The following is a 13,931-nucleotide window of genomic DNA, read 5'->3' as shown; positions in this document are numbered from 1 at the left end:
GACCCGACCCTGCCAGGGTCAAGAAACTCAACCACGACCCGACTGCGCCACGTGTTCATTAGGCCATGTTTTGTTGGTCTCATTTATGGCGGTCCACGTGTCTCATTAGACCATGTTTTTGTAACATAGGATCTCAACTATATGTGTATAGACTCTCTCTCTAATTGTAATGGTGTCCCCTCAACTAAATAACAATCATGTCAGTGACTCTTTTTATGGCCATGATCAAAATAGTAGATGATCTACTCTTTTTATGGGTTTCCACTTCATGATGATGACAAAGCTAATAGTTATCTCTCTACAATTCTTTTATGTTTTTTTTTTGTTAAGAAAATACTTATATTAAGTATATAATATATATATATGTAATATTATATATTTATAATTAATATAGGGTCGGGTCGGGCCGGGCTGGGCTAGGCCCAGGATCTAAACCTTGACCCGACCCAACCCTGCCAGGGTCAGACTATAACTAAACCCAAACCCGCCCTCAGGGTTGAAAAATCAGGGTCGGGCCCGGGCCGGGCTCAGGGTGGGTTCGGGCCAGCCGAGCTTTATTGACACCCCTATGAGGAAGGAGTGGTGGGTGACACGATGAATGAACCCTAAATTCTTCATACATTAACAAGGGCAAAATTGTCTTTTAAAAAAATTGACTTGCTGACATTACTACTCAGCATTTAAAAGATTAACCCTGTTAGATTATGGGTTCAGTTTGATATTTTGATACTTAATGGGATTGCATTAAAATAATGATGTCTCAGGGTGGCGATGATAATTACCATAAGAATATAAATCCATGGTAGGGAGTGTTACTAATTGAGTAATTGCCAGTATTGCCCGTGTACAATTTGCGTGGAACAGATCATTTTGCGTAAGCTTTCATGATATATATATATATATATTTTTTTTGAGTAGAAAACTTTCATGATTCCGTGCAAGCTATTTACCTCAAAAAAGGGATTCCGTGCAAGCTAGATTGTTCTTAAACATGTGACGTGGCAGGCTATATACCTATATCCAAATAGGCCAGTTTTCATGGTACCGCTGTAATAAAAAAGGAGGGTAATTGCGTAACTTCATCTAAGCAGGGTGATACGCAACGCAAAGTCCTCCTTTGTCCAAGACAAAGACGAAGAGCCCGAGGACAAAAGACTTCCTAGACCACTTTCCATCTTTCCGAGCTAGAAATAAGAAGCCCTAAGCTCATTTGCTTCTCTTCTCGATGAGATTTCACTAAAACGAGATTCTATTGCAGATTGAACGATAACAAGATCTCTCGATTGGTGTTCGCCCAACAGGTAAGCTAGTCTTCTTCTGATCTTCTCATCCTCGGATGGATTTGTCTTCGTTCTTTCAACTTCTGATCGTTGAGATATATTTTCATTTGATTTTATTCTATTTTCTGGGTTGCATGTACTATTTAGAAGATGTGCTTGTCCTGGTTTAGTGATTTCCAATTTTTAGTAAATGGGCTTCTCCTGTGTTACTGTTTGAATTTTTTTTAATGTTATATTCACCTGTGTTAGCCAAGAGCAGTTGTACTAATTGCGTTTTTTTTTGCTCATTCTCTCTTTTTCTTTTGCAATTTCTTCAGTTTCAAATTTGTTAGTATAAAAATGTAAATGGAGTAGTGGATTAGGTTTATGGTGTGGGTATTTATGCCCCTCTGTTGGTAGAATACGGAAGAGGGGGGGGGGGTGGACCGGCAAATGAAGTTAAGGAGATATTCTGGAGTTATCCTGTTCATACCGAGAAATGTTTTGTTTGTTTAATTTGGCTAGACAGTTCCTTGCTTTGTGTATGTATCCATATTGGTTTGATAGTTTATCTTATCTATGATCAATTTTGCCAAACAACAGTAGAGGGGGCATTCATGATGCTATTTGCTAGTCTTTTTTTTTTTTTTTGGGTGGGGGTTTGCTTTGTGGCAATATTTTAACTTTTGGTGTCAAACCTTGACCTTCTTTTTCCCTGTTAAATTGATTTGATATTTTGCAATTCTTTTTTTTTTTCTCCGCAGGACTGATGCTGTGACCTATCTTTCTGTTGGAATAGTACACCTGTTGTGGCTGAGATTTGCTGAGGACCAGCTTCCTTTGCCCTTTCTATTGAATTATCATTTCTATTTTGAGCGTTTCTTGTAACATGGAACAATGTCAAATATACTATACAATAATTTTGTAACTAATGTAAAGTTTCCAGCATTTCAACGTTGTTGGCAATGTTTGAATGAACTAACAAATAATTTTTCTCGATTATTCTTTTCTTTTCCTCTTTTACCTTCTCTTACCTATTTTATTTGGTTAACTATGTAACCGCATTTCGTCGGAAATTGTAGATGTGTATTCGATAGACGTGGAAAGGAGAAACAAATCACTTCTTTTATGGTGGATTCCTGATCACCTGAATTTTGGAAAACATCTTTCTCTGTCGTCAATGGAGAGCTTAGCGCAACTAGAAGCGTTGTGCGAAAGGCTTTACAATTCCCAGGATTCGGCTGAGCGAGCTCATGCAGAGAGCACTCTGAAATGCTTTTCTGTGAACACCGATTACATTTCGCAATGTCAATATATTTTGGACAATGCATTGACTCCATACGCATTGATGTTGGCTAGTTCGAGTTTGTTGAAGCAAGTAACGGAGCACAGCCTCTCTTTGCAGCTCCGTCTGGATATCCGTAATATTCTTGTTCTGTCATATATAGATAGATAGATAGATTGATAGATAAATGAACATTTTTGTAATAACCAATATTTGTATTACATGTACATTTGTTCATTCATAATAGAATGAACCATGGCTATATTCTGTGGTGTATTCATATCCTCTTTTGGATACTTTAATATCTCCCACAGTAAAAAGAGGTATTGTTTTATGCATGAATTCTCAACCTTCTGGTTCTTTGGTTTCCAATTGCATTTCAGCAATGTATTTTCTTTCTCATGGGCTTCTACTTTGGGTTATAAGTGTGAATTTAAAACTTGTTAATCTTACAAAATTTAATGTTGTTTAGCATTTATAGATAATATTCAGACTCTTTAAAATTGCATCCATGATAGCCTTCAAGTATTATTTTGAATTCACAGTTGATTGTTTACACTTCTCTGAGTTGATGTATCTGCACTTTGTCTGAAGGAAACTACCTTCTAAGCTATCTGGCCACCAGAGGACCTGACTTGCAACCTTTTGTAACTGCTTCCCTGATTCAACTGTTTTCTCGAGTCACAAAGTTTGGATGGTTTGATGATGACAGATTCAAAGAGGTGGTGAAAGAGTCAATGAACTTTTTGAGTCAGGTGACTTGGCTTCTATGCATTAGCTACTTTCATTCTGATGCTTTTAAAGGAAATCCTTTCACTTTTGATGCTTTTAAAGGATGGGCGGTAGCAGAAGCTCCGTATACCATCTGGCTTGGTTATTTATCTTGCAGCTGCTTCTCATTTGAATTAGAATGATTCAGTAGTCCCTTGATCATGACACAACTTCGAGTGTGAAAATAATTTTTTTTACTGTATCCCCTGTACCCCACAACCCCCTAAGGAAAATTGGTCGCTTTAAAGTATTATGTTTTACCTGTGCTTTTAATTTTTAGGTTGTTTCTGTATTATTGATAGGTGGGAAGGACAAGAAATTTTGTATTACTGCTTTACACACTTCAACTGGTAGTACCTGTGTTTTTATTACTTATGGTTGTTATCCATATTATTGACAGATTAGGAGGGTAAGATAAGTCTCTATTATTACTTCCTATACACTTGCACTCGTAGTATATATGTCTGGGTCATATGTTTTTGAACCACAGGAAGGGTAGAGTTTGGTGAGCCAATAGATGACGTTCTAGATTGCCCACATCAAATTTGGTGAGCCAACTCTTCCATGTCTCCAAAAATCAACATGAAAGTGTACTACACTACTACTAATATACTATGCCACTATGGTTTAATTCATGAAAGTGTAACTAATATCCATTAGTGTATATGAAAGTATGAAAAATTGAAAATATAGATTAACCTATCAAATAATTGAAAGCAATAGTAAAAATCAAATGATAGGCTAACTCTGTTTCTGAAGCTTGATAGCAATAGTCTTTCTTTAGTGTATGTGATTTGGAGCAAAGCATCTAAGCTATTAAATGGTTTAAAAAAAAAAATTTTAATCTAATTTTTATATGTACAAATATCGACCGATATGCCAACATATCGTGGTATGGCGTCCATGGCGACGCCATGGCGTCGCCATGGAAGCCATATCGAACGATATATTGACATCCACCATGGCGTAGCTCGATATGCCCCCTCTCCCAACGCCAGACGCCATGGCGGCGCCATGGCGACGCCATGACAACTATGCTATCATGAAGTAGAGTTTCCTTGATATTTTCAGTTGTCAACACGTTTGTCAAAATTAGATTTTGCAACTATATTCTTAAGCTTTATTCTGCCATTTAGTGAACTTTGTTTAGCCTGAAAATTATATTTAGTAGGGTTGATTTGCCTACTATGTCCATAAAAATTGAGCATAGACAAAGCTGTCACATGATAAATTTACTTAGAGAACCTGCTTTAAGTAACCTGTTTAGAGAACTAGTCCTTTCTATATGAGCGAGCATGTATGCATCCACTCATATGCCATATTGCCATGTGCATATGTGGGGTCTGTATGTGTGGGTGCATGATACAAAGGCTGAGTGGAAGGCCCTTATCCTTCATGGGGTCCGCTTAGTTGTCATTAAGTCTTCTATCATGCATCTGGGTTATTGATGCGGGGATAGCAAGGCTAGGAAGAGGAAACTGTGGTTTGGCTTCAGGGGAAAAAAGATTGATTGATGCTTGTGGTGAGGTTTTTGGAGAAGACTGCAAGGTTTTAATGAATGTTTGCAAGTTAGGTTGTGGGAAACAAATCTGGTTTGCGGGTGGAATAGGTGTGTATGTAGGACAGCAAGGTGTTTATACAATTAGCTGAAAATAAATGAAGAAGAAAGATCTTGAGCTCTCACACTCAGGCTTCTGGGCAATCACAACCAGGATTTTAGGTAATCACACCTAGAATTGGAAGCGACAAGAAGAATGGTCATGAACAATCACGCTTAGGTTTCTATGCAATCGCACCCAAGCTTCTAGTTAGTGACACTTAGAAATGGAAAACATTCACACCTCAATGGGAGAAATCTCTTTACGTTAAATTTTCTGATTTCATTACCCTGGAAGGTGAGACATTACACACATATATAGGGCACTTCTTAGCATAGTTCGAGAACTCGTTTCGTTTCGGTATTTTGAGTTGACCGAAATATCCGAAATATTCGAAATTTTGGATATTTCGGTCGAAATATTGTATTTTTTCTGGTATATTTCGATAGGTCATTTCGGTGGGTTTTAGGCCAAGTTAAGGCCTGAAACTTCATGGAAACCCTATTTTAGGCTATATAAACATATTTAAATGTTCAAATTGCAAAAATAGTCACCCAAAATGGTGTTTTGGATGTGCACCATTGATTGGCAACGTACGGTCGAACCCTAATGTATAAGTGTATAACTTAGTTAATTACACATTTACACATACACATTGTACATTAAACAAGTAAATTGACTTGGAACTAAGTTGGAAACATAATGACTCATAAGTTAAGTCATAAATCATAATATTAAGTACATAAGACATCAAGTCAATAACAAGTTAACAAATAACAACTTAAGAGTTAAGATTTAAGAAGATGATATCAAACATTCCAAATCACAATATGTCAATATCCCCAATTGTCCCCTACAAGGCTACAAGTCAAGTAGTCAACTAGTCATCATTCATCTCAAATGTTTACAAATTTGCTAATAATAACTACTCCGCCATCCAGGATCAACCCCACTCATGGTCCGCTGGAGCCGACGTGTATTGCTCTCCGACTGTAGGACAAATGCATGCCACGTCATAGTCTGGGAGAAAAAGCGAGTGTAGTCATCCACAGTGGCCATGTAAACGCATCATCAACATGTCTGAAGGTAACCTATCCTAGGATATAGGTCACCAAACTCGTGAAGAAGTACTACCCATGATTCACTATGATATGAGTCATATGACGGCTGCGGGAGCATGTACGGGTTGTACGGCTGCGGCGTGGGTTGGGTAGCTAGTGTAGGAAAAGAAGTCATGCACAAAAGACGATCCACTATATCCTTGTGAGTGGGAGTCATACTCAAAATGGGAATGGATGGAGAAGATATAGGCTGCTGCCCCCAAGGGTACTGCCCAGAATGCCCTTCGCCACATGGATGTGAATGAGATGAACCATGCTCTAATTGTCTGGAGATGGATCTTGTCTACATGAAAAGATGGGGCACGAAAATGCCCACTCGATCTATTGTCTCTATCGCCAATACTTAGTCCACCAACAGAGCCAGATAGGGCATCAATGTCCATAAGCTCAGCCTGCCTACTAGTACCACTACCACGACCACCAGGACGGGACTGGCCACGGTGCTTTCTCGAGTAGGTCGAGGTGGACGATGTGGGCCGTGTGGCTGGTGTGGGGCCGGTAGGGGCACGGATTGCCTCTTACTGCTCTTGTACCACAAACGGGACTCGAGTTCCCTCATATGCTTGACCACCATCACCATCATCATCACGTCCATCATTACCTTCATCATCACCTCCATCATCACCTCCATCATCACCTCCATCATCACCATCTCCACCAAGACCACCACCACCATCTCCACCAGATGACATAGACCAATCTTCATCCTCCTCATCAATACCACCAGTAGACTGAAACGGTATGGGTGACGCGTCCCGTGCATGTACCTCACCCTCTGCAGCCCATGAAGTCATCCACATCGCCTTCTATGTGTTCAGCTATCATGGGGTCGAGTCTACCTCCGGCTGATCTAACACTGGCTCACCTCTATCCCTCACCCAATTAACATTAGGATCTTCATCATCCGACTCCACCTGGAAAATGTCGGCGAGATCGATATTTTCCCTGATACCCTCTTGTCCCATGCGTATGTGTTGCATCTTCAACCTCAAATTATATTGCACATACACTAAGTCAGAGAGACGTTCAGAATCCAATCTATTTCTCCTCTTGGAGTGGATGAGAGAAAATGTACTCCAATTCCGTTCACAGCCAGATGCTGATAAGAAGTACGTACAATTTACTTTTATATTTTTCAGTAATTTTAAAACAAAAACCTCATATTATTTCTTATTTTTTGCTATTTTTTTGAATTTTTTAAATATTTTTTATAATTTTTGAAAATTAAAATAATTAATTATTGGCAGAAAAATATTTTTGACACCATGAGGCCATAGATTGGCCAATGGTGTCTAACATATATTTAATTCATCACCATACAATATACATAACCCCTATTATTTTTTGATTTTTGTTGTAAATAAATCCAATTTTTTAAGTAGAAAAATAAATTAACCCCTATTATTTTTTGATTTTTGTTGTAAATAAATCCAATTTTTTAAGTAGAAAAATAAATAAATAATATATATACCAAAAAAAAATTTCAACACCGTGAAGTTGTAGATTGGCTTCCGGTGTCTAACATATATTTATTTCATCACAAACAAACATGTTAATCAAGCATTTCCCTAAAAAAAATCAATTTTGAGAATATGGTTTTACCTGAAATAGTGGAAAGGCTTCACAGATGTGCTAAGAAGTTTGTTCTCCAAGTGATTCCGGCATAGATGCGGCAAGGATTCAAGTGGAAAGTGGAAGATTGAAGAAGAAATAAGCAAAAACCTTCAAAAACCAAGCAAAAGAGGAAAAATGCTCTGTTTCTCAGTCTCGGTCGAAATTTCGACCGAGACTATCGAAACATGGTATTTTATATAAAGCATTTTCTCGAGATTTTGAAAAAATCTCGAAATCTCGAGAATTTCGATCGAAATTTAGTATTGTTTTGATTCGAGGGGTCATTTCGTTTCGAGGGGGTCGAAATTCTCGAAATTCTCAAAATCTCGATCGAGATTTCGCGAGATTTTGAACTATGCTTCTTAGCTTACAAGGAAAGAAGCTTGACTTTCAAGCAAGGTTATGGAGCTGAGCTCCATCAAATGAAGCTTAACAACAGGGTTTTAAAAAGCGGAACCAGGGATCTAATCGGTCAGTGCCGATTCTGATCTGAATCGGTCCAATCCAACCGATTCCAAGTCATTTTGGGGTGGAAACAGGATAGGCCTTGGAATAGGGAATCAGCCCAAGAATCGGTCTGATACTATTGAAAAGGTGAAGAATGTGATTAGGAATCGGCTGATACGATTCTGATCTGGGCACCAGCGATTAAGATTGGTAGGAATTGGAATTGGAATTGGTGTCCGCTGATTTCTATCCAAATCAGGCGATTCACCGATCCGATACCTGAATCTTCGAACCATGCTCAACAAGCAGGACTCGAGCCCATCAAATATGAGTACGTGAAAGGATCCGAGCCTATCCAAATAGACCAGCAGATGTTATCCCCAAAGGCCTAAGTACTTATAGCCTTGGTCCATCCAAACAGCCTAAACCCATTTTGACTGTGTAGCTAATTTGCCCTGTTGAAACCAAAATATTATGCCGAAATGGGTGAAATGTGGGAGAAATTAGGTAAATTTCACCGAAATGTACAGAAATGGGCGAAATTTTAGGGCTATGGCTATTTTAGCGTAAATACACATTTTTGAAAGATTTGATGGGAAAAAAACCCACCCAAAGTGGTAGTTTGCTTTCAAACCGTATGTTACTAGTGTTTAGCATAGCTTACTGTATCCTTTCACTTATGTAACCTATTCTACATATAATTTCGACCTAGAACACCTAATGGAAACATGCTTTAGAACTGTCAAACCATAAAGTACCAACATTTATTTAAGTACATACAACATTGGAAGCGTACATAAAGTTGCGCAGTCACAATGTGTAATCATAGACAAGAAGTTCAAATTTCCTGCTATTTCTAAATTCAATATCCAATGGGCCTTTAGGCCCTATAAAATTGCTAAGCCCTCCGTCAATACCATATAGAGTTATGAGGAGGGTAAGCATCGCTGGTAAATTGATGCTGCGGATTGTTTGTTGAGCTTTATAATCATTGGCATTGCTTAGATAAGGATTTATTTGATCCCATCCTGTATAAAACGGTGATACAGGGACCTGTGGAGTCTTTTGTAAGAAGTAACTTAACTGAAGGTTCACTATCACCACAGAAAAAAAGTATGTTTCTTTGAGAGAAAAATCTTCAAAGAATCTGAATATGCGTATAAGTAGAAAGTGGTGATTGTACTTTTTCTATTTGGCTTAGAGAATGCAATCCCATGTTTACAAAAGGTTGGAGGAGTGGGACAGGTTGCAATTAGAAGCACTTGTGCATGAGACAGGGTAAAAGACTTATGTGGTTGATCCAGAGTCTGTGTCTGGCGCTTATTGAAGTTGATGCCCTAATGCCGTGAGAATGGTGAAGAGGTTTAATGTAGAATCAGTCCCCAACTAGGAACTAATTCAACAGCAGGATCACTAAGATATCAGCAGTAGCACTTCTCAGCAATCGAACAAGGATAGCAACCACAGAATTAGATCTTTGAATGGATCTCAGATTGCAGTAGATTCAGGACACGGCTTCCTCACAAGCAAAATCGGTTAATAAAGAAAGGTAGAAGATAGGTAGAAGGATGGATTTGGATTGAGTCTCTCACTCTCTCCCAGGCCTCTCACCCATAGGTATTGCACCCTTTCAAGGCATCTCACCTCTCAACTGTATCTCACAGCCATTAATGGTTTAACCAAAAACTCATTCTTTTTCTTAAACTCGACTTGGCTGGTTATCAGCCTATTCCTTTATTTATAAATCCAATCGATTACATCCTAGGTTCTTCTAGAAATATCTCAAAACAATAATCCCAATTAAAATGAAACTCCTCTTCCTAATCTAGAAAATAACTAAAATAATAAACTTTTAAAACCCCACGCTAGGCAGCAACCTTCTTGGATTCAAAGTACTCCGCGCAAGCTATCATGTCCCACCAAATCTGGGTTGATACCTCCTCTTTATTCTTTGCCACAATAAAGAAAATAATCCTAAATTATCTCCAACTCTAATTATGTTAAATAACTGAATAATATCCTAATTGGAAACAAAGACTAATCTATCTAATAGCCTTCCACGCATTAGCATTGGTCTTTAACAGTAGCTGGCCGTGGGGCCCACAAGATCTTCTCAATGATCTCCAAGCTAGCTGGCCGTGAAGCCACACGATCTGGTCATTATCTCCGCTTTAACCAGCAAGGAAATCTGGGATATATGGAAATAAATCTGGAAAATATCTTCCTACAAATCAGCAAGTCAATAGCCAAAGAAATTTTTTGAAAATAATCTCCTAAAAGAGCTGGTCGATGGCTAATAGCTTTCCCAACTAAACTGCTGGTTGATATGGCAGAATGGGCTGGCATAGGTTACTCGATATGGGTCTGAATAAACCCAGAATTTGGGGCAGATACAGCCCTGCTTTAACCTAACTGATTTTACCCAAAAAAAAAAAAAAACCTGACTGAGAGTCCTTGCTGCATCAGGTTTAGTATGCTGATGTCAAGTTGAGGCCTAATGAGAAGGTGTCAAAGTAAATGGTGGGGTCCACAGTCTAGAATGGAATCTAGAAGAACACAGGGGCTGGGACCACTCTTAGAACTAGGATCTGAATTGAAAATTTAAATTAAATAAGTGGTCAAATTCCTGAAATTAATGCAATTTGAGGGGAAAAACAAGTTATTAAAGTATACACCAAACACAACACTGGGGCTGTTGTATTGGGTAAATTTTTAAATTTCAGAAAAAACAAGGACGAGACATAGATTGGTAAACAAAGAAGACAAGTGAAAATTTTAGGTACCTAGGTTCAATCATTTATATAAAGGAGGAGAAATAGAGGACGATGTTTGCACAAAGAATTTGAGTAGGGTGGATGATGCAGAATTCCAGCAGACGAAGGAAGAGGAAGAAGAAGAACCTGCGGTTCAGAGTTGGTTCCATTCTCTGATTAGACTCAATTTTAAGTCCTGAATGGGTTATATGGACCATGGGCTACGTATTTTTGAGTTTCCTACTATGAAGGGCCAATTCTATAAGCCCAAGTATAAGGGATTTGAATACGAGATTAGATGTTAGTTTCTGATTTCTATTTTCAGTTTTCTAGAAGATATAGGTTATTGGGTCCATGTTGAGTTACTAATTTTGATTGTTTCTGTTTTTTTGAAGAACTGTTGAATCTGATTTTAGAAAATCTAGAAGCTCTGAAATGTTTCTATTTTTAGATTCCTTGGTTCTCAAGTTCTGGAATTTAGATAAGTTTTTAATTTTTAAGTTCTCTTAAGTATAGAAAGTTGAGAGGTTTGTTAGTCTATAAATTAGTGTTCTGATATGCTATGTAATGCAATGATTTGATTAATGGATAGTTTGGGTTCGGCCTTTTGGTTCTGTGCTGATTCAGAGCTCCCTATTGTGGTGATTTAGTAGGATTCCTGCTGTGGTGATTCAGTAGGCTCCCTGGTGGTGATTCCATCCCTGTAGATCAGGGGTGACCCGTCGTATCCTCCTTTTCTTTCCCATAGTTGTATATCAGTTCCAGTTCATCAAGTTATCTGGTTTTCTTTCAATTTAGTTCTATCCCTATAATGCGATCCTGTCGCAAGTTGATCTCCCACTGGCATGCACCGGTTTGAGGATAGCACTACATTAATAATGAGGTGGAGGGTGCATCTGGACTTTGGAGTGTTGTGTGATCGGTGTATTTCTTTAATACTCGAAGGAAAATTTTATAGGACCGTTGTACCGCCTACAGTGATGTATGGAGCTGAATGTTGGGTAGTGAAGAAACTACATACAAACAAACTTAGTGTAGCTGAAATGAGGAATGTTGAGATGGATGAGTGGTGAAAGTAGAAAAAGGTAAAATAAGGAATGAACAATTAAATAAATTAGTGTTAATTTAGGAGTAGCTCCAATACATGATAAGTTGCAAAAAAGTTGTTTGAGGTGGCATGGACATGTGCTACAAAGGCCTTTGAATGCTCCAGTATGGAGGGATGATTTGGTTAAGATCAAATGAGCTAAAATAGTTTGGGGAAGCCTAAAATGACCCTAAGAGAATTGGTGAGGAAAAAAATGCCTAGCTTAAGATTTGTAACAAGTATGGCTTTGAATAAAGCTGATTGGAGGAAAAGGATTCATGGAGCTGACGCCATTTAATTAGGGTAAGACTGAGTTGAGTTGTAGAAGTAGGTGGTAAACAGGGGACGTAGAAATCTTAACCGTAACTTCTCAAAACATTATCAGATTGTGCTGAGATTTTACCAACAGAATCGCCGAGGTCTTTAAATAAATTCCAGGCCAGAAAGCAATATTGTAATAGATATGTAAAGGGTGCAATGGGTAATTGCAGAGGGAAAACCATAAACATAGCAGGCTTTTAAATTGATCCAAGAAGTGAAGAATAAACTGGAAAGGAAAGGTAGAATCATTGAGAGCATAGTTGTCATGGCGTCTAGGTGACCCAAGGCGCCCATCTAGGCAAGGTACTAAAACTCGGAACTTGGTACCAACTTCACCCTTGGAAAAACCGAGTTGAGTCTAGATCTCGCCGAGTTGGTCCATTTTTTTTTTCCGACTCGAAGCCTCAACTCGGTGGGTTTTAGACCTAGTTTGGGTCTGAAACTTGGTATTCAGCCTATTTTAGGCTATTCAAACTTAATTTGGTGTACGCGAATGTTGTCAAAATCGCTCTGAATGAAAATAATTTTTTTGACATCAAAACAAATGAATATTTTACCGCATTTTTGGTTTTTAGCAATGTTTTACCACATTAAGATTTATGGAATTTTTAGATTTGAGAAAAACCCCAGCATTAGAAAGTAAAAAATTCACCTACCGCTGAAAATCCAGTTTTTGTTCTTGAACTGGGGGGTTGATTTTTTTCCCTTTTGGAATTTGATTTTTTAACTATTTTTATTGGATTCAAATAGGGGGGCATTTGCTTATTTATGAATATTATCTTAAGTAAATGATATAGTTAAATGATATTAGGCATAAATAAGTGTCTGTCCTGATTACTGACATAAATAAGTGTCTGTATACCAAGATTTCCAAGTATGCCAAGACTTCCCACCGAGGTCACGCCTAGAACTCGAGATTTGGCGCCCATATAAAGGAGATTGGGTCGAGATGTCGAGATCTCGACCGAGAAATTGCACTTTGAGAAATCGTATAACAGCTCGTATCGACTTCCTGAAAAACCGAGACCTCGAGCGAGATCTTGCGAGTTCTCGAACTATGCGTCTAGGTCACCAAGTCACCCTCCTAGGCGACCAGGGTGCCTAGATGCCTAGGCTGGAATCTTGACAACTATGATAGAAAGAATGTGAACATAATTGTAACTATTAAATTTCAGAGCCAGTTATCAGCTATTGGATAAGATATATGTCAAAGAAGCAAGCCGAAGCTTGACAGAAAACAGGGTGTCTGCCTTCAGAAAAAGGGAGAGAAATAAGAAGAAGAGAGAACAAGAATAGGGAACTAAAATTTGGAAGAGCGATAGTGTGGAAGGATCACACCTGAACAGAAAAGTCTGATCTGGACTTGAACAGTGGAGAGGAAGAAGAACAATCAACCAATAGCTTAGCAACTAAAAATATGTAAGCAGATATTTTCATTGAACTGTTTAATGGATGGGGAATAGATAGTTTACATAGACTCTTCAAAGACAGGATACTCCATAAGGAAATTCCTAGTTAAATTCTAAAACTGAAACTAAAACTTCTAATAGCTGCCATGGATAGGTAACTCTCTTATAAGAAAATTTGAGTTTACAAAAATAACACCATCCAACTGCTTACCGACCCTTTTACCCCTGTTGGACTCAATGTGCCTGGATTTTTTCAATCTGGGCTT

General features: G+C 38.3%; 1 protein-coding gene across 1 annotated transcript in view; it reads left to right on the top strand.

The window, feature by feature from the left end:
• The first annotated feature begins 1,172 nt into the window (after positions 1 to 1,172).
• Positions 1,173 to 13,931, top strand: part of LOC122654829 (exportin-7) — a 98,558-nt gene continuing 85,799 nt past the window's right edge. Inside the window, exons 1-4 of the mRNA XM_043849094.1 lie at positions 1,173 to 1,301; positions 2,024 to 2,192; positions 2,342 to 2,680; positions 3,139 to 3,299. Coding sequence (XP_043705029.1) covers positions 2,440 to 2,680; positions 3,139 to 3,299 — 402 coding nt within the window. The 5' untranslated portion in view covers positions 1,173 to 1,301; positions 2,024 to 2,192; positions 2,342 to 2,439. The remainder of the gene's footprint in view (positions 1,302 to 2,023; positions 2,193 to 2,341; positions 2,681 to 3,138; positions 3,300 to 13,931) is intronic.

The sequence above is a fragment of the Telopea speciosissima genome, chromosome 3, assembly GCF_018873765.1.
Source record: "Telopea speciosissima isolate NSW1024214 ecotype Mountain lineage chromosome 3, Tspe_v1, whole genome shotgun sequence".
NCBI lineage: Eukaryota > Viridiplantae > Streptophyta > Magnoliopsida > Proteales > Proteaceae > Telopea > Telopea speciosissima.
This window is presented reverse-complemented; position numbering and strand designations above follow the sequence as displayed.